This window comes from Diceros bicornis, chromosome 9 (genome assembly GCF_020826845.1).
Source record: "Diceros bicornis minor isolate mBicDic1 chromosome 9, mDicBic1.mat.cur, whole genome shotgun sequence".
NCBI classification, from domain to species: Eukaryota; Metazoa; Chordata; class Mammalia; order Perissodactyla; family Rhinocerotidae; genus Diceros; species Diceros bicornis.
In genome coordinates, this window is record NC_080748.1 from 87180596 (window position 1) to 87204142 (window position 23547).

Genomic DNA, 23547 nt, shown 5'->3' on the forward strand with positions numbered 1-23547 from the left:
TGCAGTAAGATGAGGTGTGCCTGTACACTTTGAAGTGGTTAAAGTGGTAAATTTTATGTTATGAATATTTTGCCACAATAAAAAAAAAGCTTATGCATGAGTGTTCATGGCAGCATTGGTCATAGCTAAAAAAATGGAAACAACTCAAATGTCCATTAGCTAATGAATGGATAAATCAGATGTGCTGTGACCACATGGTGGAATATTATTCCGCCAGAAAAATGGACGAAGTCCTGGCGCAGGCTACAACATGGATGAACTTTGAAGACATTGTGCTAAATGAAATAAGTCAGACAGAGAAGGCCACATATTGTATGATTCCATTTATGTGAAATGTCCAGAATAGGCAAATTCGAAGAGATGGAAAGCAGGTTGTGGTTGCCCGGGGCTGGGGGAAAGAGGAATGGAGAGTGAGTGCTCATGGGTAGGAGTTTCTTTTTGGGGTGCTAAATATATTCTACAGTTGATTGTGGTCATGGTTGCACAACTTTGTGATATACTGGAAACCATCGAAATGTGTACTTTAAATGAGGGAATTGTATGGAATGAAAATTATATCTCAATAAAGCTGTTAAAAATTATATACAATATTATTTCAACTACATAAAGAAGAAAATGAATAGAGAGACTAGAAATATATTATAAGAAGGTGTATATATTGTAATGTATATTACAATCATGTAAATGAAGAACAGGATGTGTGTGTGGGCATACAAGTGAACTCAAGCCAGTAGAAACTTCAGTGTTGTCTTTAAAGAGAATGGAGTTGTACGTGACTTTGGCTTTTTGTCCCTTTCTGAGCTCTTGGACTGTGTTATCCTCATCACGCTGCGTTTAGTAGACAGTTGGGAGGCAGAACTGAATGCAAGCCTGGGCGTGGTGATTGTGGAGAGCGTGGGTAGTGACCAGGATCACAGGCCCTGGAGCCAGACGCCTGGCACGGGACCTGGAGCGGTCGCTTCTGGTCTGTAAGATGGGGATGCTGGCAGCATGTGTCTCGTGGGGCTGCTGTCAGGATCATCATGAGAAGTGCAAGTCTATTTTTTTTTTTTAATAATTTTATTTATTTATGTTTCCCCCAAAGCCCCAGTAGATAGTTGTATGTCATAGTTGCACATCCTTCTAGTTGCTGTATGTGGGACGTGGCCTCAGCGTGGCCGGAGAAGCGGTGCGTCCATGCGCACCCGGGATCCGAACCCGGGCAGCCAGCAGCGGAGCGCACACACTTAACCGCTAAGCCACGGGGCCGGCCCAGAAGTGCAAGTCTTAAGTGGCTGCGATCTCTTTATCACTAAACAAATCAGGACTGCCCTAGGTCACCTATAGCGTGCTGTGCACAGGGGAGGATGGCCTGCTCTCAGGGACTCCCGCAGTGTTGGGGAAAGATAATGAAGGAATGTTGAGTAAGTAGATGGACAACAAGGAAATGTCTAGTATAGGTAAGTGCTGTGCAGAGAGCTACAGCTACAGCGGGGGTGACCAGTCGGCAAAGGACGGATGACCACTTCAGATTGGCCAGGCCTCTGAGTAGTTGACTTTGAGGCTGAAATGTGAAGGACACAGCTGAGCCAGTCGGGGGGAACCTGGGGTGGGGATGGAGCATCCGGCCAAGGGGGCCCAGCACACAGGGCCTGCAGCTGCAGGGAGCCTGGCCTGTTGGAGGCAGAGGCTGGCGTGGGCTGCTTTGTGGGTGAGGGAGAGGGAAGGTGCAGCTCCTCTGAAGGTCACGGGGGCTGTAGACATCCAGCGTGAAGGAGGTCGGGTAGGAGGTTGTGGAGTTGTGCAGGAGATGATGGCACCTAGGGAAGGGGTGCCCTGGCACTGGACACAAGGGCTGGGTTCAGGGAACTTTGGTGGCAGAGCACTTGTGATTCGTCGGTGTGTGGGCTGAGCGATTAGTTGAGAGCCAGCTGCTGGACTGTGGAGACCATCAGGAATTTGAGGGAGACCCAGCCTTCTTGATTCTGTGGCGGCAAGCACGTTTCCGTTCCTCCCCGGCCTGCAGACCCTGATCCTCACGCTGGCTCTCCCCTCCATAGCCGACGTGGTGTCTTCCACAGCGACTTTGCTTCAAGCCCAGCCCTGTCTCGTTCCCCTGAGTGACCAGGCGCAGCTTGAGGTTTGTGCCTGGGCCGCTGTTTGAAGCCTGACTGCAGTGGTGATCTCTTAGGAATCAGATATGAATTCTTCCATCAAGAACTTTTAAATCAGAATTTTGGACTGAATGGTGTCCTAAATATGGTGGAGAGCTAAGTTAAAAAGTATGTATATTATTGCCAATACTACAGATGTGCAATAGTGCCTTTCTTGTGGAAGTCTTTAGTCTGAGATCTTGAGAATATTCTGCGATCTCAGTAGCATGTTCTAACAAGAGCTTAGTACAAAGTCCTTTTCTCCATTACTAAATAATAGACATAAAATTCAGAGTTCTGGCTTGGGATAAGGGAATATTTTGCTGAAGGTTGCTGGAATTCTTTAGTCATGCTTCCAGTGGTAAGCCTGCTGTGTAATATCGCAGAGTGACTATCGTCTTACGAAGAATTTCAGATGGGAGTTAATTCCTGATGAAGAACTTTATTATCTGTCATTGACTGAGATATATAAGCTGTCAGTCAAGAGTCATTACCTCCTAGAAAATGTATTTGCTCCAAAGGTTGGATTGCAAAACAATCAGCTTCTGTATTTGATTCAGATAACTTAATTTCTGAGATTAATATGATTGATAGGGTTTTATTTTAATATTTAGAAATAAACATCTGTGTGATTTGGGTAACTTATTTTGTAACATGTTAAAAAAGAGTGAAAGGAGCCAGCCCTGATGGTCTAGTGGTTAAAGTTCAGTGCGCTCTGCTTTGGCGGCCTGGATTCAGTTCCCGGGCGCAGAACCACACCACCCGTCTGTCACTTACCATGGTGTGGTGAGGCTCGCATAGAAGAACTAGAAGAACATACAAGTAGAGTATATAACTGTGTACATACAATAGAGTATATAACTGTGTACTGGGGCTTTGGGGAGGAAAAAAAAAAGAGAGAGGAAGATTGGCAACAGATGTTAGCTCAGGGCGAATCTTTCCCAGCAAAAAAAAAAGAGTGAAAGATCATTTTGTTGGGTTTTAGAGAAATATGTTTCGGAGGTGAACTAACACGTCTCTCTTTTCCTTTCCTAGCATTGTCATGGAAATACTGCACATACTGGTTCTGATGGGTCAGATTCTGTTTTCGCTAGCTGCTGTTTTTCTCTTATGTCTCGTCATAAAGACGTATCTCGTGGGGCCGTGTTATCGAAGCTTCATGTGGAAAGCAAAGGGAGCAAGGAAGTCCTTGTCCTAGGAATCTCTGCTTTCATTTTCTTCATGTTAACGGTAATTCCCAAAATACCAGTGCTGTTTGCATAATCTGGTTTGTAATCCGTTCACTGAAAGTTCGTGATCAGTTCTTTGTCTTTGCGTTTTAATAATTGTTAAAATATTTGGAACGCGTATTAGTAGTTTTTGTTTCATGCACAGTTGTTATGCTCCCCGTCAGTATTAATATAGTGAGTAAAGCTGCTGAACTGTTTTCATACATACCCTTAAGCCCTTTGGGAAAATGCCGTTTGTGAGGGCTGCGTATAAAACCGATCGACTGTGGGAATGAAAAGCCACACGGACACCAGTGTGTGTATGTGTGTCCGTGGAGGGGTGTATACGTGTATTTGTTCTGCCGGGTCCAGGAGGCTGTCTTTGGGTGACGGGAGGCAGTGGTGACTGGTGGGCTCTGCGTGTGTGTGACATGTGTCCTTCCTTCTTCCCAGGTCACAGAGCTATTGGATGTCTCCATGGAGCTGGCTGCTTCCTGGCTGGAGCGCTCATCTCTTCCCAGGGCCACACGGTCACCGAGGAGATTGTGGCTTATGTGGAGCCCATCCGAGACTTCCTGGCTATTCATTTTCTTCACGTCCATAGGTAACTTAACCTCTCTTCTTCACGTGCTGTGTGCAGTTGTGCGTGCCAAACGCTTGCAGATTGCTTCCGTAATCTGTTTACGTATGTGTCTGTATTTCTAGTCTATACGGTGACAACAGTTCCATAAACATTAGCGTCTGAGGAGAAATCTTATTAAGCCGGGGAAAATCTGAGCTAGGGGGCACGCACACATGCCGGGCCGCCCTCCTGCGCTGGCGTCCGGCAGCGTGGTGCCGACGTCCTCCTCCGTCGGGTCGTCTCGCGTGTTCGTGGTCTTTCCAGTGTCCACATAAGTTTTGGGTTCAGCTCATCGGTTTTCACAGAGGGAGTTCTGTCGTGACCCCAGACTCTGGACCATGCTGCTCCGTCAGCGCTCAGGTGCACGTAGGCGGGCACCTGCCCTCGGGAGTACAATGCTCCCTCGGGGCTCCGCAGGGAAAGTCGTGGGTGCTCCGAAGGTTAGCACCTTGTTATGAGAGGTTCGGGGATTCGATTGGAGACGTAAAAGAAACTTCCCACTCCAAACAAATGGACTGAAGGTATATTTTATTATATAGAGGAGAGTAAAGGCGACAGTCTGCAAACGGATCCAAATAGGTCAAATAATGAGAGGGAAAACATCAGCTCGACTGGGAGGGAAAACATCCACATCGGCTGAAGGGAAATGACACGAATCAACCAGAAAGAGAAACACTAGGTAGACCGAAAAGAGAACACATCAGATCAGTTACTCACAACATCCACGCCCCACTGCCGGGGAGAGTCCCTTCAATTGACATGGCCGGGTGGGAATCCCATCATCAGAGTTCCTGGCCGGGTATCCCCTCCACAGGTGGAACTCGCACCAGGCCTCTGTTTCCAGCAGTTTATATAAGCAGTTACAGAGTTTACAGAGCAAGCATTCAGTGTTCCATGTACAAATGGTCATCAGTGGCATCCGTGCACTGAGCCTCTTGGCTATCATCCCAGCCCGGCAGTTGTGTATGTGCATTGTTTTCCCTGGTTGTCGTCCCAGCCCGGCACAGATGGCCAGTCTGCCCCAGGCTACCATGCCCAAAGGACCTTAAAATGTTACAAATTGCAACTCTCTCCGTGGGAGAAAGGCCAGTTCCCACCACACAGAAAGCAGCTTTATATTTCTTTGTGTGCTGGTGGCTGTAGGTCAATGGAACGGCCACACATGGCTGCACTCGTGTCAAGACACATCTTAAAGTCAGTGTGTCCAAATGGAAAATACGGGAAGAAATATTAATTTTGATACAAAAAAATTAACTGACCGTGTCAAGACGTGCTGCTCTGGGAATTCCCCTTCGTCAGGGTCTCGAGTGGCCAGTCCTGGAGAGGAGCGGGCGGCAACAGACACACGGCCTGCATGTCGCAGCCCACTTCTCACTGCCCCAAAAGCTCAGGTGGTCTGTGCTCGTGTGTCCCAGTGAGACTTTGAGAACATTCCGTGGAAGTGGAAGGGCCCTGACAGAGTAGCACAGAGTAGGGGGTCGCACTCAACCTGAGGTGGATGGAGACGGTGGTCACAGCTGCTTTAGCGTCTGCGTCCTTTGTCCCTCCCAGAGCCCCTCTCGGGACCCAAGTCTTCCTCCTGCCCCCTTCTCCCCTCGTCATCCTCTCTCCCTCCTCTCTCTCTGTCTCTCCCTCTCTCCCTGTCTCCCCTCCCTCTCTGTCACCATCTGTCTCTCTGTCTCTCCCTCTCTCCCTGTCTCCCTCTCCCTCTCTGTCACCATCTCTCTCTGTCTCTCCCTCTCTCCTGTCTCCCTCTACCTCCTCTCTCTCTGTCTCTCCCTCTCTCCCTGTCTCCCCCTCCCTCTCTGTCACCATCTCTCTCTCTGTCTCTCCCTCTCTCCCTGTCTCCCTCTCCCTCTCTGTCACCATCTCTCTCTGTCTCTCCCTCTCTCCCTGTCTCCTCTCCCTCCTCTCTCTCTGTCTCTCCCTCTCTCCCTGTCTCCCCCTCCCTCTCTGTCACCATCTCTCTCTCTGTCTCTCCCTCTCTCCCTGCCTCCCCTCCCTCTCTGTCACCATCTCTCTCTCTGTCTCTCCCTCTCTCCCTGCCTTCCCTCCCTCTCTGTCACCATCTCTCTCTCTGTCTCTCCCTCTCTCCCTGTCTCCCCCTCCCTCTCTGTCACCATCTCTCTCTGTCTCTCCCTCTCTCCCTGCCTCCCCCTCCCTCTCTGTCACCATCTCTCTCTGTCTCTCCCTCTCTCCCTGCTTCCCCCTCCCTCTCTGTCACCATCTCTCTCCCTGTCTCCTTCTCCCTCTCTGTCACCATCTCTCTCTGTCTCTCCCTCTCTCCCTGTCTCCCCCTCCCTCTCTGTCACCATCTCTCTCTCTGTCTCTCCCTCTCTCCCTGCTTCCCTCCCTCTCTGTCACCATCTCTCTCTCTGTCTCTCCCTCTCTCCCTGCCTTCCCCTCCCTCTCTGTCACCATCTCTCTCTGTCTCTCCCTCTCTCCCTGCCTCCCCCTCCCTCTCTGTCACCATCTCTCTCCTGTCTCTCCCTCTCTCCCTGCTTCCCCCTCCCTCTCTGTCACCATCTCTCTCTCTGTCTCTCCCTCTCTCCCTGTCTCTCTCTCCCTCTCGCTCTCTGTCTCTGTCTCCCTCTCCCTCTCTGTTACCATCTCTCTCTCTGTCTCTCCCTCTCTCCCTGTCTCTCTCTCCCTCTCTGTCACCATCTCTCTCGCTCTCTGTCTCTGTCTCTCTCTCCCCTTTTCCCCTCATCCTCGCTCCTTGACCCCCTCTTTTCTGCCCCCCTCTTCTCCTTCACCCCAGCCTCCACTGCTGGTAACCCCCCTCAAGATGCTATATAAGCTCTGACAATCCTGATTTCTTGACCTTCCATCCCTGGTCAGTGACTCACTTCTTTCCTGTCACTTCTTCTCCAGACAGGGTCTGATAAATTGATTAGATCATAATCTTGTTCTCGCTGCATTCCAGTCCTTTGTTCCACTCCTGAGGCCCTAGGTCACCCCGACTAGTGTCTGTCACTCTGTGTCCTGCCTGCCAGGGCTTCAAGGAAGGTGCACTTGTTAAAAAACTAAAATTCCATAAATATGGAATTTTAAAACTGGCATATTTGCTTTACTATTACTCAAATTAGGATGCTTGACCCGTTGAGAACCATGCTTTCTAATAGTCACACGTTGCTCAGCGACGGGGACACATCCTGGAAGTGCGTCGTTGGGCGATGTCATTGTGCGAACATCACAGAGTGCACTGGCATACCCATATGGTTCAGTCTACGACACCCCCAGGCTCCGTGGTCCTGACTCTGTGGGACCACCATCGTCTGTGCGGCCCGTTGCTGACCGACACATCGTGGTGTGGAGCTTGGCTAGAATAGCACCGGCTGTGCTTCTGCGTGGGTGTGTGCACGCCGTGTCCCGAGAGGCTGCAGTCAGCTCCTGCTGGCGAGAGTCGTCTGTGTGGTTGGGTTTCATTCTCTGACTGTCAGGGACACAACCTCTCATTTCGGGTGCTAAGCAACAAGTAACTGGCACCTGTTTAAGAAGACACCTTTCCTTTTCTGCATACTTAGGCCTCAGTGAGGCGTACGTGGATGGGTGGGGTGCCCCGTGTTGTTGCCCTCCTGCCTGAGCCGGGCCCTGCGGGAACACAAGATGGCTGAAGCAGCAGCTGCGTCCAGGGCCCCTTAGCCACATTGCTCCGGGTGGGAAGACTGAGTCCTGGGGTCACCAGCACCAGCAGGTGGGTGCAGCAAGGGGTTCGGGCTGTGCTCCTGAGCAGAGATGGCCTTTGAATGGCGTGAATGACAAAGGGCAGTTCATAGGCCCCGAGTGAAGGAGGGAGGGTTTCTGTGCAGAAGGCAGAGCCGCTGGCATAAAGTTGTGGGCGCCTAGCAGAGTGTGGGGGCAGGAGACGGGGCTGGGAGATGACTCCTCACGCCACCGTGCAAGGTGCACATTGCGACCTGCCTCATCTCCGAGATGTGCACCCTGACCCTCAGAGGTCGGTGAGGGTCCTGGGTTCACTTGGACAGCGCGCGGCAGTGCGGATTTCTACCCTGTGTTCTTCCCGCTAGACCAGGGCACGGCAGACCAGGGCCCAGATCCTTCTCAATGCCTCCTCACACGGGCTTTCTCGGCTGGCTTTCTCAAGTTCGGAGTGCGTGCAGACCAGAAGAGGGAGAGAGAGGGGGAGCGAAGGCAGGAAGGGGGAGGGAGAGAGAAAGGGGGGGAAAGGGGCGAGGGAGGGTGAGAGGAGGGAAAGGGGGGAGGGGGGCGAGAGGGTGAGCGAGGGGGAGTGAGGGGGAGGAATGGGGCAGGTGGGGGCGAGGGAGGTGGAGAGAGAAGGGGGGGAGAGAGAAAGGGGGTGAGACGGGGGAGGGAGGGGGAGGGGGAGAGAGGCGGGGAGAGAGAAGGAGGGGAGAGGGGAGAGGGAGAGAGAGAGGAAGGGGGGAGGGGGGAAAGGGGGAGGGGGGAGAGAGGGGAGAGAGGGGGAGGGGGGAGAGAGAAGGGGGAGAGTGGAGAGAGAAAGGGGGGACGGGGGGGGAGAGAGAGGGGGAGGGGAGAGGGGGGCAAGAGGGGAGCAAGCTCTGGTGTCTTCCTCCTCTTACATGGATGCCTGTCCCATCGGATCAGAGCTCCCCCCTGTGACCTTGTTTCACCGTAATTACCCCGAAAGCCCCATCTCCAAATACAGTCACACGGGGGTTCCGGCCTCAGCACATGACTTTGGGGACCGCTCGGTCCTGGGTGGCTCCAGCACAGGTGAGTGGGGGCGACAGAGCCCACGTGGCTGCCAGCGCCTTGCTTTAGACCAGCTCCCAGTCCCTTCCCCTTTTGTGAGCAATGCCAATAGTGGGGTCTTTCCTTTTATGAAGTTTTCACAGGCTTTCACGCCCCTCCTCACAGCGCCTCCCCAGGACGCGGCGAGGACTTCAGAGCAGATGTTGCCGGCTCCCCTCCCTGGAGGTGCCCTGGAGGGAGCACCACGTGTCCCCTGCAGCCCTGGGTCCTTGCTCACTTGTGCCCTGGGCCTGGTGTGTGTGTACAGTGACCGTGAGAGCTCCGTTTGTTCACACAGACGTGTGCCAGGTGCCTGCCCCATGTCAGGTCTTGTTCACTCGTCCACAGATCCACATCCACGATGAGAAAACTGAGGCAGAGGGAGGCGAGGAGGTGCGCCAGTGTCCACGCTGTGTCAGGTGACCGGGGTCTTAGCCCCAGAGCCTGCACCGTTCCAGGGTGCTGTCCAGACAACGCTCGGTGTTTGTTGTGAGCGTGAGCCGACACGGGTAGAAACCTGTAACACAAATGTAACAGCTCCTCCTGTCAGAGCCGTGAGGGTGGAGACCCCGAGACGTGGATCCACGGATCCATCTCCGCTCTGCTGACGTCGCGAGCACTGGCTGCCGTCAGCGCGGTGCCCTCATGGCCCTGTGCGCGGTGCTCTGCTCACTGCGCGGAGGTCGCACGACAAGTGGCGTCTCCACCCTCAGAGCAGACAGCCTCTGTCGTCTGGCCTGTGTGCTGACGGCCCCCTCGTGTTTGGGCCAGGCGCCTGCTGTGACAGCGAGGGATCGAGTGATCACAGCCCCTCCACAGAGCTGTCCAGCTCAGGACAGGAGGGCGTGTGCGGAGACCCAGCTCCTCTCTGGGCCAATGGCAGCCGAGGCCCTGAGGAGGAACGATTCGCCAGCTCGAGGCAGGAAGGCCAGGTGCTTGTCCCCAGGACAGGGGAGACCGCTGTGGGCTTTGAAGCAGGGCGGTGACACAACCAGGTCTCTGCGGGAAAGAGAGTTCTGCTGGCAGTGTGCCTGGCAGGAAACCAGGTGGGCAGGGAGCTCTGGAGTGCCAGAGGCCACTGCTCCCCCAGACACCGGCCGCGGCCTACCTGTGCACATGAACTCCACTCAGGATCTCTGGGCGAGATGGGTGGGTGAGGACATATCCCTCTGTGCCAAGCGTGCTTTGTGAACTTGTTTTAGTTGGGGATGTGTGGGCATTGGTCATAACGTCGGTAACTTGATTCTATGGGTGGCAGTGTGAAAAGTTTGAGAAACACGGATATAGTCAAAGGGGGTCTGGACCTGTAGTTGCAGGAGGACTGGAGGGGATTGAGGACTTGGCAAATGGCTGGATGTGGGGAGGGAGGAAGGCTTTAGGTGTCAGTTCTGGCAGGTGAAAACTGGGCTGCTGTCACAGGACCAGGGACCCAAGAGAAGAGGTGCCTTGGAGCAGGGTTGTGCCGGGGGCTGGGTTGGCGGGAGGCCAGTGGTTCACCCAGAGATGTGCGCCAGACAGGTTGTGGGGTTCAGAGAAGGTCCGGGCTTGGGTAGGCAGCCGAGGTGGACCCCGGGAAGACAGACGTACAGGAAGGAGCCGAGACGGGGCTGAGGGGTGCGGCGAGAAACAGGAGAGAGACCCGGAGGTTGTGGGCAGGCGCTCGCTACAGGATCCCAGCTCAGCACCCAGTCGTGTGAAGGAGCCACCTTTGAATTTGTGGGAAGAGGAAACTGTCTTGGGAGGAAAGGCGGCTTCTTACGTTTGTGTTTCGTAGTAAAACAGTGGCTGAGGGGACACATCTGCCCTGACACGTTACAGTCCAAGTGCCATATGATAGCAGGTTCCAGGTGGCAGTGCATCCCCCAAGGGCTGGATGGCCGGCCTGGCTGGACGAGAGAGGGAGGCGAGTCAGCACCCCTCGCCGCCCCCACCCACCCTCTGGCCCCGAGGTCCCACTGGGAGCGGAGGCCCCAGGAGGGCACTGGGAGCAACAGGAGAAAACGCTCTGCTGTTTGTCAAAACGTGAGGCAAACAGAAGAGGAGAAGGAACGCTGGCAGCTCCCGGCCTGTGAACGCGACCGCGGGCGAGCTCCCGGCCTGAGGTGTGGACGGTCAGCCTCCTCTCCTGTGGCTGCTCTTCTTTGTTTCCAGGCTCCAGGAGCCATGTGCTTCTTGGTCAGAGTATTTTCCGGAAGATCAGAGTTAGTCGCTGTTTGCGGTCATGCGTCACCGTGTCGCGTGTCGCGCTCCGGCAGCTGTCCCCAGAGCCAGCGGCTCAGGAGCCGCGGGCAGCAAGCGCCTGGGCTAGCGCTTAGGTGACGCCCGGCAGGATCCTCCTTCCCTGCAGCAGTAGGAGGAGCTTCGAGAGGTCGACGGCTTGGGGGGCTGGCTGCGCGGCCCCACACTGACGTGTGTCCTCTCCCCACAGGCCTGCACGTGTTCCCCACCTTCGTGGCGTATGAGCTCACCGTGCTGATGGTGCTCACCCTGTCGGTGGTGATCATGAAGGTACCCCGCACACTGGTCAGCTTCATGCTGGTTTGGTTTCACGAGTCACACGGCTCACGTAACCTCCTCTGGGTGTCACCCCTCCCCGTAGCCATGCTGAGTCTGCGAACCCCCAGACTGCCGTTGATGGGCGCAGTCTGTGAGCACTTGGCACAGCCACGGACAGGTTTGGGTTAGCGCCGGGCGGTTTGGGTTTGTTTTCCTTTCTTTGTCTCAGAGTTGAGTGCGTTTAAGGTGGAGAGGTAAAAAGCTGGGCCGGGAGAAGCAGCTCTCTGGCTCCTGCAGTGAGGTCCCTGCCCAGCATTCCTCCTGAGTCTAAGGCAGCGCAGACGCCTGCCCTTGTGAGGCTGCGGAGGGTCGTGCCGCTGTCTCTTCTCTGTGGCCACAAATCACTGGGTGGCCTGTGTTAACATGTAATTCCAGGGGCGATTACCTGTTCAGTAGCTGTCTGGCTTTGTGGACCATAAGAACTGACTTATGATATTTCTTCCTGAAGGATGCAGAATCCTGGACGGGCATCGAGCCGGCCCCCAGCCCCAGGCTGCTCACCTCCGGATTTTGTTTACATGAGAGAGAGACATTTCTCTCTTATTAAAAATAAAATTTCTCTCTTGAATGCTACCTAATATTTAATGCTGTGAATTTAGTTTTAGGGGAAAAGCCTTGTTTTCTGCTAGTGACCCTGAGCCCTGGCTTCTGCCGCGGTGTCTGAGGTTTCATTTCAGACGCTTTGTGTTCCTTTGGTGCCTCCTACGTTGGGCCCTCTGTGCACGTCCCCGGGTGTCACTCGAGGGCTGTCCCCACAGTTCTCCTGCTGTTTTCTGGGGGATGGGCTGTCGGGCCCCGGTGAAGAGTCACCCCACTCTCCCAGTTTGTTCTGGCAGCCCTGGTCTTGTCTCTGCTCCTGCCGAAGACCAGCCAGTACATCAAGTGGATCGTGGCTGCGGGGCTGGCCCAGGTCAGCGAGTTCTCCTTCGTCCTGGGGAGCAGAGCGCGCAGAGCGGGCATCATTTCTCGGGAGGTGAGTCCCCCACTTTCTGTGCGTGTCGCGGTCTGGCGGGCGCTCTGCTACTGTCCCGTGGGTCATGCCTCACGCCGCTGTGCCAGCATCCCGCCCGCAGGCCGTGGCCAGGGGAGTGAGCAGCTGGTCCAGGCCCCGTCCACCCACAGCAGGTGCCGGGGTCAAGGCGTTTGTCTCGTGGACACAGAGACAGGGCCGCGCTTTCTCCTCACAGGACGTGGAGTTTTTAGGTGAAAGTCACTAGTTAATACTGCTCGAACTGTTACCATTCTCTTCTGCAACAATTGTAATTAAGTTGCTCTGATATTTCTTGTGAAAAGAAGAAAACTGATTTTTAAACCTCGACTGCCAGCTTTCACATTGCTAGTGGCTCAGAAACATGGAGGTGCGCCTCTGTACAAACCCGGTATGCCCTTCCCTAGCTGTGGGCCAGGCCCTGAGCCCCCTGTCCTTCCGGGACCATATCTGTGGGGGACATCACTGCAACTTGGTTCTTAGTTCCAGTTAGAAACCATTTAAAAGGCACAAGAGAGGGGGCCAGCCCTGTGGTGTAGTGGTGTAAGTTCAGCGGCTCGCTCCGCTTTGGTGGCCTGGGCTTCGTGGGTTTGGATCCCAGGCACAGACCTGTGTGACTCGACCTGCATACAAAATAGAGGAAGATTGGCGATAGATGTTAGCTCAGGGCCAGTCTTCCTCACCAAAATAAATTAATAAGTGAATGAATGAATAAAAGCACAAGAGAGAATGTTATCCTGTGAAAGTACCTGTTGGGTTTTTCCCCACAAAACACATTGCAGTATTTGCCTACTTGTAAGGTGAGTTAGCGTTGTCAGAGGTGCTTCTGAAGACACTGTGTCTCCACATTTTAAGTGGTTGGAATTAAAACCTTAATACAAATGGCAAAGTTTCCTATATACAAAGTATGGGAAAGTTTTTGCTGCATGAAAATATATATGAAAGTTGGGGGCTTTTCTGATGCCTGTCCCCCACCACAATATTAAATGCCAATTGTGTTCTCTCTGCTCCAGGCCCACTGGTTGTGTGTGCACAGCCCCAAACACAGCGTGCACACAGCCCTTAGCCCTCAGCGTGGTGCCTGAAAGGTCAACCTTCCCCTCCCCCCTCCCCCCCATCCTCATCCGCCTTCTTCCTCTTGATCTCTGGTCTGTTCCTTCTGGGTTGGGCTTTCTCTGTGCCTCTGTAGTGGGGGTATGTGCCTGTGTAGAATTGTGTGTGTGTGCAGTTGTGCATGTGTAGTCGTGTGTGCAGTTGTGTGTATGCAGCTGTGTGTGCAGTTGTGCATGTGTAGTCATGTGTACAGTTGTGTGTGTGCAGCTGTGTGTGCAGTTGTGCATGTGTAGTCGTGTGTGCAGTTCTGTGTGTGCAGCTGTGTGCAATTGTGCATGTGCAGCTGTGTGCAGTTGTGTGTGCATGCGGCTGTGTGTGCAGTTGTGTGTGTGCAGCTGTGTGTGCAGTTGTGTGTGCATGCGGCTGTGTGTGCACAGTGGTGTATGTGCAGTTGTGCATGTGCAGCTGTGTGTGCGTGGTTGTGCATGTGCAGCTGTGCGTGTGCAGCTGTGTGTGCGTGGTTGTGCGTGTGCAGCTGTGTGTGCGTGGTTGTGCGTGCACGTGCGGTTGTGTGTGTGCAGCTGTGTGCGCAGTTGTGTGTGTGCGGTTGTGCATGTGCAGCTGTGTGTGCACAGTTGTGTCTGTGCAGTTGTGCGTGTGCAGCTGTGTGTGTGCGGTTGTGTGAGTTCACGTCTGTGTCCACCTGCCGTTTTGCACTTAACTCAGCTTTCCTCTCTAGTTTTGTTCATTTCCCTTTTTTGCTTTATTCTTTGCCTTTTGTAAACTGGCTATGAGTTAGAATTTGGTGGCTATCCTTTGATGACCCACGGTTGTCACTTTAGATTTTGTAAGGAGGTTTTATGCTCGGCTGTGGGGTGTGGGTGGCTGTAAAGTGACAGAAAGGCTCCCCACCAGGGGTGACTATGCCACAGTCTGTGGCTCCCTGATGGAGTTCACGCTATTTGAAACCTGACTCTTCTTTCAGGGCCAGGGAACTGGATGATGCAGGGACAAGTTGATGCTGTGATAGGAAAGGCGTTTATAACCAAAGGAGAGCACTACTGTTTCAGAAGAAGGAGGGTAGAGGTCTTCTGTTGTCATCAAGTGGATAGAGTTGTGGGTGATAGTGTAGAAATCTGAACTCCGGCTTATGAACTGTTGGTTCACTAGGAAGTCTCGTGTGTTGGGGCCGGAAAACTGTGCACTTTCTGTGTAGCCTCGCAGGCTGTGGAAATCAGCTCTTCCTGTGTTTCTCAACTTGGAAACAGTTAACTTCGGAGTGCTTTTAAGTTGTGGATGTGTAGACACACAAGTTCCTGAGTAGTAATTTCTATTTAGAATTATTTTTGACCTTCAGCCGTCTCCAACAATCTAAGTTTGTCCCTTGCCCTTTGGGATGTCTGCGGGAGCTCATTTGACTTTGTTGGGCCTGATCCTTGACACCAGGGCAGAGGTTTGCCTCCCACTCTCAACCTGCTGCCCCTGCAGGGACCACAGTGGGGGGGCCTTCCGACTGCCCCCACCTGGCAGTGACCCTCCCTCAGTCACAATGTTGCACTAGAGCCATCTCTGCACATCTGCTCCCTACTGAATTTGGGCCAAATGGATATAAAAGTTCCTATTGGCACATGTGAAACGCTGGTAAACATTCAACATTAAGTGGTAGTCTCCTCGTGTCCCTAAGTGTGAGGAAGACAGGATGAGTCTTGATGTTAAAGAGCACCAGAAACGATGGTTAAAGAGTGAATTTGTGCACTGTCTCCATCTGAGACATGCCCGGAGGCTGCACCCTCACTGTAAGGGACCCTGGGCGTCAGTCCAAGGGCCTAGTGCACTCCAAGGGGAGACCCTCAGGCTGCACAGACTCCAGCGTGTGGACCCACGGTGCGTCCACCTGATGACAGTCTCCATCAACGGTCAAATCTCAGTCTACCTCACATCCAAGTGTCCGTGCACTTCTGGTTGGATGGGGAGGTGGTCTCTAAGAGAAAATAGTGCACTTGTGGTTCGCAGGTGCACCTCCTCGTCCTGAGAGTGAGCACCCCCAGCCTTACCTGCCGCAGGTGCACCTCCTCATCCTGAGAGTGAGCACCCCCAGCCTTACCTGCCACAGGTGCACCTCCTCGTCCTGAGTGTGAGCACCCCCAGCCTTACCTGCCGCAGGTGCACCTCCTCGTCCTGAGAGTGAGCACCCCCAGCCTTACCTGCCGCAGGTGCACCTCCTCGTCCTGAGAGTGAGCACCCCCAGCCTTACTTGCTGAATGTGCACCTAATACTGAGATAACGCTCAGTTTTACCTGTTGCAGGTGCACCTCCTAGTCCTGAGAGTGAGCACCCCCAGCTTTACATGCTGCAGGTGCACCTAATAATACTGAGATGACGCTCAGTTTTACCTGTTGCAGGTGTACCTCCTCATCCTGAGTGTCACCACGCTCAGCCTCTTACTGGCCCCGGTGCTGTGGAGGGCTGCCATTACAAAGTGTGTGCTGCGACCTGAGAGACGGTCCAGTCTCTGAGGGCACCAGGATGAATAGCGACTGCTGTGTGTGGAAAGCACGCATTTGGGACAGTTGTATAATCGCACATTCCTGTGAGCCTTCTACATCGGGAACAGAACACTCCATGAAAGGGGGTGTCTTCATATTTGCCCGGCTTTACAAACTCTTACTGCCACGTTTTAGGATCTCCAGAGTAACTTATCGTGTTCGTTTGTCATGCACGGTATAGGTGTAGCGCTTGGTCTGCAGATCGCCTTGACTATTTTGCCTGGATGTGCCTTTTTTTCTGAAATCAATGTTAACTTTCTATTGTTACTTCATCAGTTCATGATTTTTTGGTAAGAAAAAAGAAAGCTTTTTTATTTGTTGTACAACTTTAGTGTTGTAATCTGTTGGTCAATATTTGTTATTAAACATTTCTGTGATGTGAAAATTTAATTCTGGCAATGAGTTTGGAAAGTTACTCTTAATCCCTAAAGCCAATGTTTTCTAAAATGAGACAAATATCTTCTCAATGTCTGTTTGCTTTTTATTATAACAATTTTAAATAAATACTTTCATTTCAATTTTTATTAGGTATATCATTCTTTTAAAATTTTGGTTTGAGTCACAAGAATATGCATTCTCTAATAAAGATCACTTATGATCAGAGTATAATTGAAATTTATTAAAAATCTGTCTTTTTAATTAGATTTTTATGTTGAACTTATCCTCGCCCATCTTTTTATAATTAAGATGATTTGTGTATTAATAAGCTATTCTCCAAGAGACTGCGTTAATGCAGTGCTGTTTGCAAAGGCTAAATTCTAACTTTGAATTTTAAGAGTGTATTTTGGTTATTATGGGCCCATAATAGTTTAGAAAACCACACAGTGAAGATCTGATCCTTATAAAGATTCCTCTTGGGGGAACTTTAAGCGGAGTTTTCCTATAAATATTGGCATTAGGAGCCTGACAATTCAACCAAAAGGCTTGGGGTAGAGGTCAGACGTGTTGGGTGTAATTGTGGAGTGCAGGAGTGGATTATGGATGGCAGCAATATAAATTAAGACACTTCAAGATAAAATTCTATCTAGTCTGACATAACTCAGGGAGAAATGAAGTAAACTTGTGCTTGTTTTTAGAAAATAGCGTTGGTTTTATTCATTTCTAAATCGTAACAGATTGGTGCCATTCCCTCCGTTCCCTCTGAGTTGCTGGGTGTGTGGACACCGCCTCCTAGACCGGCAGACATCTGGGAGGCGGCGGTGGCTCCCCTCGCTCCCCCCTCCCTCCCCCTCTCCCTCCCCCTCCCTCCCCCTCCTCCTCACTCCTTCCCCCCTTCCCTCTCCTCCTTCCTCCCCCTCCTCCCTCTCCCCTCCCCCCTCCTCCCTCCTCCCCCTTCTCCCGACCCTCCTGGCCCCAGGACTTGGCCTCTTCCCCTTTCACTCACCGAGGTCCACCACCACCTCATCTATGAACTTGCTTTGGTCTGTCCCACACTGACCGCACAGAGCCCTCTCTCGACCCCTGTCCTCACTCTCCGTCCTCGTGCGAACTTACAGAAGGCTCCCAGCACTCCATTCCTTCTGACCCCTCACCAGGGGCTGCAGACCACCTGCCCCCAGACAGTGGCAGGGACCCCCTTGTCTGTCCCCGCAGCCGGCGCCTCCCAGGGTTTCCTCTGTGCGCCCGTGGCTAGAAAGTGTGCGGCGTCCTGCTGTGGACGCATTTGCCGGAGGAAGAGCATGCTTGCTGACCAGCCCGGCGGTGGCGCCCTCATCTTGCACTCGACACTTGGCGTCTGGCTCGAGTCCGCTGCTGCTGGACGACGTCTGAGACGCACTGGAGAACCGAGCTCTGAGCCTGGAGCTGTGAGGCAGACCGAGGAGCCGTGTTGGCTGCCTCCGCGCCGGCAGAACCTGGACCACAGCAGCAGACGGCGAGGTGAAGAAACTGATACCCCGAGAGTCAGGGCCAGGGGCCCAGCTGGGGCTGAGAAGGGGCTGACTCCACACCTGTGTCCTCAGCTCCACCTGCCCTCTCTGGGGCTGATGACTGCTCCCCACTCTCTCCTCAGGTTCTCTGTGTCTCCAGGACCCACCTCAGCCCTCCCCGTCCCCGAGGGGCCCCCCACAGCCTCCTCCTGGCCAGCCCGGGGCCACCGGCCCTCCATCCTACTGAACCTGGAGGCCCTGGAGGAGCTGCACAAGGCCCTGAGCTGAGTGGTCCAGGCTGCCGAGAGCGTGTGTGCCACCACCCGGCGGATGAGCCGCTCCCTGTGGGCCGACCTGCGCCAGGCCCCCTGCCTGCGGGCCTCCTGCCTCTTCTGACCTCCCTCGGGGGGCAGAGACAGAGGGCGGGCAGTGGGCAGGCTGCCCGCTGCTGTCCCCTGGCCAGGAGTCGGCTGTGCCCCTCCTGAAGGCCCTGTGGACCCTCAGAGGAGGTCCCCTCCAGACCAGGCCCTGCCCGCTCAGTATCGGTGTTTTCAAACCAGAGGGGGCGTTGGCCTGGTCATCAGGAGAAGTCGCTACCCAGGGGACAGCCGCTGGGGGAGGGGCAGGGACCGAGGCTGCCTCCTGTCCAGATGCAGCCTGTGGGGTCTCCTCGTCCTGCACCTGTCCACCTCCAGCTAGTAACGTGTGTTTTATATGTGGAGAGACAGGTGTTTTTTTAAACTGAGTTGTTTCATGGTCTTGGGGCCCGGATTGAGCATCAGAGGCGTGGTGAGGGTCCTGTCCCTCTGGATGGCTTAGGCCCTCACAGGTGGGACTGCCTGAGAAATTCAGCCCCGGCTCCCCTGCCGCCTGAGTGGTGTCCCTTCCCTCATGTGACCATAAGCCAGGAAGCCTCCAATCTGGAAGGAGACTGGCCTTCCCTGCTGGACTCCTGTTCAGATGCTCCTCAGTTCTCTTGATGCCACGACGTGGCCTGCCTCAGGCGTGACCCCATCTCGAGGGCTCCAAACACACGTGCACGATGGCCGTTTTCCAGGGGCCAACCTCGCCCCTAGGTGTCACATCCTCCTTCTGGGTGTCAGGTGGCCTCCTGAGGACACATCACGGAGACACGCTGCCCCTCTGGCCTAGGCCCCCAGCCCTCCGCGTCTCCCCATGTCTGCACCTGCCCTGGCCCAGGCACCCGCCTCTTGCCAAGATGCTCATAGCAGCCTCCCCTCGGGTCTTCCTGCCTCCAGTGTGGCCACTCCCACTTCGCCTCCCCCGATGGCCAGGGTGGTGTCTGCAGTAAGGACCCTCGTTCCTGGCACCACACACCTGAGTCCTCCCTGCCCCTTTTCCACCTGGACTGCTACTTGGGGTCCTCTGCCTCGATGTTCCTCAAACATGTCCTCTCAGATCCTTGGCCTGCAGTGGGAACAGCAGGTGGTATCAAGTTCCCGATCTTTCTGGACTGGTTCAGATGCCCCTTCCAGGCAGCCTTCCCAGACTTCCCCGCGGGAGAAGCATCCATCCCTGTGCTGGGCTCCCACAGCCCTCCGTGCACATGGTCGTCTGTCCTGGCACGTGTGCTGGGGGTTCCAGCGGGGGCTCTTCCAACCAGGGGAAGGATCTTATCCAGGGTTCAGCTCAGGGCTGGCTTCAATGTGAGTGGATAAATGAATCAGTGAATGACGACTGCCCGTCCCAAATGCAGAAGCTTTATTGTTGCAGCTGAGGGACAACGGCGGGCAGGGTGAGGACGGGCCCCAAGCCCCCCAGTCCTAACCCAGTGCTCTGTCCTCCTGGAGCTCCTCCTCTGTCTCCTTCCTTTCCTCCTCGTGCTGCTTCTCCAGCAGCCCACACTGGTCCTGGGAGACGGGGAGAGGAGAGCACAGTGATGGGGAGGGCAGGGGGCCCGGGGGGGGAGATGGAGTAACCTGTGGACTGTGGTCCCAGCCCGGCTCTGCCACTTCTTGGCTGGGTGACCTTGGGCCAGTCACTTTCCCTCTCTGAGCCTCAGCTTGTTCACCTCTAAAATGGGGCCTCAAACCCTTAAGAACAGATGGCGTTTCCCAAGCCCTTATGACCCGCCAAGCCCTCACGCTGACCCCCTGGATCCCTCACCCCCATCTGCAGATGGTGCCACTGAGGCTCAGGGCGGCCGTGTGGTCCCCGAGGTCCCCCAGCTGGGAGATGGGGGGCGGGCTGCAGGCCAGGGACCAACCCCAGTGCCTGTGTTCATAAGCTCTTTCCCAGTGTTCCTGGGGACGAGGGATGATTTGTGCCACTGGTGGCCACAGGAGGTGACCTCGGGGGACAAGCCGATGGAGAGGTTTTCATGTTAATGATCATGGGAGTATTTCACATACATCCACAGACGTGTACCCAGCTCGTCCACTCTGGGATCTGACATTGTCGCCTAGGACAGGACCAAGTGAAGCTTTCGTGTCACACAGGTTTAGGGAAGGGATTCAGGAGATGCTCTCACAGGGAATTCTGGGTTAGAGCAACAATCGGGACGGTGGTCCTGGGCATGCTGCAGCCTGGGTGACACTGAACCACACACCAGCTCCCCTTGCCCAGATTAAAGCCTGGGGTGTGGAAGGCTTTTGTAAATGCTAATTCCCTGTGTGTCTCTGTCCCAGGTTCCCACCGCCACACCTCGGCTGTGCTGTCACCTCCTCTTGGTCTTTCCACTCCCCCACCTGCTCTGACGTCCTCCCTCACTTCCAGTGACTTCTCCTCCTGGGCCCTCGTCCACCCCAATGGGCCTCTGGGAAACTCAGCTGTCCCCGCAGTGAGGCAGGGGCTTCAAAGCAGGATATCTGGCCTCGCTGTGCAGCCTTGGCTGGCAGCTTTCCCTCTCTGGGCCCCTGGGGCTGCCCAAGGTGGGACCACCCTCAGGGTGGGCACTGCCCAGCCCTCCTTCTATTCACCTTTTCGACATCTGCATATATAATTTCCGACTTGTCCAGGCCCATGCACTTGATGGCTTCATGGAACTCACTCCATTGCTCTGGGGTCACCTCCGGCATGTCAGCTGCAGGAGGCGGGAGGGGACTGGGTGAGGATGCTGGGGCTCCTGGGCGGGAGGCCGGGGAAGGCTGGGGTTCTGGGGGCCCATCCCCAGGTGTGGGTGGTCCTGGGGTGAGGCCGGGGTGGGTGGGAGGTGGAGGGGTCCCTACCGTAGAAGGAGAGCCCCACGTTCTGCTCATCTTCTGGGAAGTAGGCAAACATGAAGGTCCTGGGGTCCTTGGTGAGCCACACGTAGGCAACATGTTCTCTGCCATTCTCTAGAGGAGGGAGCCTGTGGTGAGACCACGGGGACAGCACCATGGCTCCCCTCTCACAGGCGAGGACACTCTGCCCAGTGCCACACGGCCGATCGGGGAAGGCCAGGGGCTCACCTGGGCCCCGTGTCCCAGCTCCTACCGCATGCCAGGCCTTCGCGGAGCATGTCACTCATGTGGAATCAGAGGAGTCTTTCTCCCCATTTTACAGAAGAGGGAAGTGAGGCCCCAAGAGGGGCCTCGGGCTGCTACGTGCTGTTGGTTCAAGTCCTTCGGCATTTGTATGCTTCTACTATGTGCCCTCTCTGCAGTGATGGCGAGGGTGTGGGTGAAGTCACTGCCTGCACAACACACAGGCTGCCACCCTGAGCTCCCAGAGGATGAAGAGTGGGTGAGAGAGAGGCCGCAATGAGCCACCGGTGGGTTTGAATCCTAGTTCTCCTTGCAAGCTGTGTGACTTCGGGGAAATAACTTGACATCTCTGTTTTTCTGTTTCCTCATCTGATCCTTATAATGTCCTCCTAGGGTTGTTTGTGAGTATTAAGTGGGTTAATTCATGTAAAGTGCTTCAAAGTGCCTGGCACGAAGTCAGAAATCAAAACTGATGGCCGTTATTACTAATTATTGCAGTGTACAAGCAATGGGATGGTGGAGATAGAAGAAGTGGGCCTGTCCCGTATTCTCTGTGCCCAAAGCCCCCGGGGCTTTAGCCCCAGCCCCCCCTCCTATAGGCTGACCCACCCACGTCCTACTGCTTCCACTCAGCAGCCCTGTGCCCGAGGGCTAGCCCTCACCGTATTTGGATATGGTCCCACGCTCCCGCTGGACATTCAAGATGCCGGCTTCGTAGACGCACTTGTTCCCCCTGAAGCCAGACAGAAGGGGGAGAAAAGCAGTAAGTGGGTCAAGGGGAAGTGGACCATCACCCGTCACAGTCACCAGGGGCGGGAGTCGAGGGTGACTGGAGTCAGCCCTCCCCTCTCCACGGGTGGGACGGCCTAGGCCAGAAGCTGGGGCTGGGGCAGCGTGTGGGGTCTCACATGGTCAAGTACTGCCTGAGCTGTATCGTGTCCTCCGCGTAGTTGGGGACAAAGTAAAAGAAGGCCGCCTGGTACATCTTAGCCGACTCCTTGTACTCAGGGTTGCGCAGGGCTGACGCGATGTAAAACCACTTGCCAGAGAGCTGGGGAGAAGCCAGGAGCAGGTGATGGAGGCTGGGAGTGGATCATCGGTGGTGAACTGAGACACGACTCTGCAGATCTCTCCTCCAGTTTGCACACAGGGGACTGGGGCCCAGGTGAGGAGGGGGTGTGCAGGAGCTCATGCTGTGCATCAGGCATCTCCCCCACCCCGGGCGGCCCTCTTTCCCAGGACAGAATCGTCCCCTGCTGAGGGACCTGGCAACGAGGCTTCTGAGTGTGGAGGCTGAGGAAAGCCTCTGGAGGCTGGTCAGAATTTCTCCCCAGGACCCAGGAGAGAAAGGGCAGAGTCAGGAGGGAGGCTGAGCACAAGCCAACAGGGGAAAGGGAAGCCCAGAGAGGGAGGCAGCTGCCCACCGGCCCAGCACTCACCCGAACCAGGGTGACGTCAGTGATAGGTGCTGCCCTGAACTTGGCACACGCTGGGCTCCGGGTGTCCAGCAGAGGAAGGAGGCTCAGGACGGCAAGGGCCCAGGGCAGCGCCATGCTGAGAAGGGGGGGCACCTGGAGCCAAACAGAGCTGGTGGCTGGAGGGTGCAGGGACATTTATAAGGAGCTGTGGGTGGATGTGACACAAGCCGGAGATGGGGAAATGCCTTACACAAAACCTTCCCTCCTTCCCTGAAATCCAGCTGTGGGCAAAGCCTCTAAGACCCAGGTCTAATCTGGGTCCCTGACCTGGGGGGTTACAAGAGCCTGAAGGTCTGGCTGTTCAAGGTCGAGGTGGGTGTAGGCTGGACGGATATTTGTCAACATGTGGGTTTCAAAAGATGGGCCTCTGAGCAAGCTCTCATTTTCATCCAACTCCTGTCCCACTGAATTGTGAGAGACCCAGCCATAGATCAAATGTTGAAGGCAGCTTAGAGCTCCCTGGCTCCAGTGGGGTGTAGGGGGAGATGGGCTGGAGGAGGGGTTTTGGGGTGGGGGGAGGGCAAACAGGGATTCATTTCAACTGAGTGTGGTGACAAGTGTGACACAGCAAAAGTCCAGAGGGGCCTGACTCCCCGGAGGCAGGGACGCTTCCCAAAGAAGGGGGCATCCATGCTGAATGTCTGTTTCTAGGAAATGTGTTGCTTGAACCATCTCCCAACATCCACAACAGGAAGTTATCCCTGTGTGGTCTCCACCCCCTGCTATGTGAGCAGGGAGCTGCCTCTCTGTCCCCTGACACGTCCCTGTCCTGGAGCAGCGCCCAGCACACGGGGCCTCAGGAACCAATGCGGATGAATAATTCCACTGCCCATTTGCATTTCTACCTGAGGGCTCAAATCTTCATCCACATGAATAACTACTTTCAAAAAGTATTATTACGGTGTGCTTACCATTTTGGATTCTTATTCATTTT

The 23547-nt window shown here is 54.5% G+C and overlaps 2 protein-coding genes across 3 annotated transcripts in view; one reads left to right on the forward strand and one right to left on the reverse strand.

The window, feature by feature from the left end:
* TMCO3 (transmembrane and coiled-coil domains 3) overlaps positions 1-16366 on the forward strand; it is a 47631-nt gene extending 31265 nt beyond the window's left edge. The window contains 8 exon segments of the mRNA XM_058548545.1: positions 3168-3280; positions 3283-3362; positions 3794-3821; positions 3824-3924; positions 3926-3944; positions 11128-11207; positions 12079-12228; positions 15699-16366. Coding sequence (XP_058404528.1) covers positions 3168-3280; positions 3283-3362; positions 3794-3821; positions 3824-3924; positions 3926-3944; positions 11128-11207; positions 12079-12228; positions 15699-15812 — 685 coding nt within the window. The 3' untranslated portion in view covers positions 15813-16366.
* Positions 16367-19458: 3092 nt separating this feature from the next.
* Positions 19459-22696, reverse strand: LOC131409977 (alpha-1-acid glycoprotein 2-like). Of its 2 annotated transcripts, none has more exons than XM_058547716.1 (6): positions 22575-22696; positions 22044-22186; positions 21798-21868; positions 20899-21006; positions 20650-20753; positions 19459-19581 (listed from the first exon to the last, which is right to left on the reverse strand). In XM_058547716.1, the coding sequence occupies exons 1-6, from the start codon at positions 22686-22688 to the stop codon at positions 19495-19497; spliced, it is 627 nt and encodes a 208-aa protein (XP_058403699.1). In that variant the 5' UTR covers positions 22689-22696; the 3' UTR covers positions 19459-19494. The 2 variants fall into 2 exon arrangements, with proteins under 2 accessions (XP_058403699.1, XP_058403700.1); XM_058547717.1 differs by having other exon boundaries at positions 19493-20132.
* Positions 22697-23547: the final 851 nt, after the last annotated feature.

Excerpts from the sequence above, each read along its gene's own strand:
- LOC131409977 (XM_058547716.1), bottom strand. The coding sequence starts at position 22,688 with ATGGCGCTGCCCTGGGCCCTTGCCGTCCTGAGCCTCCTTCCTCTGCTG. Across the intron at positions 22,187-22,574 it reads CTGACGTCACCCTGGTTCGG|CTCTCTGGCAAGTGGTTTTA; the intron begins GTGAGTGCTGGG and ends GCTTCTCCCCAG. Across the intron at positions 20,754-20,898 it reads CGTGGGGCTCTCCTTCTACG|CTGACATGCCGGAGGTGACC; the intron begins GTAGGGACCCCT and ends CGCCTCCTGCAG.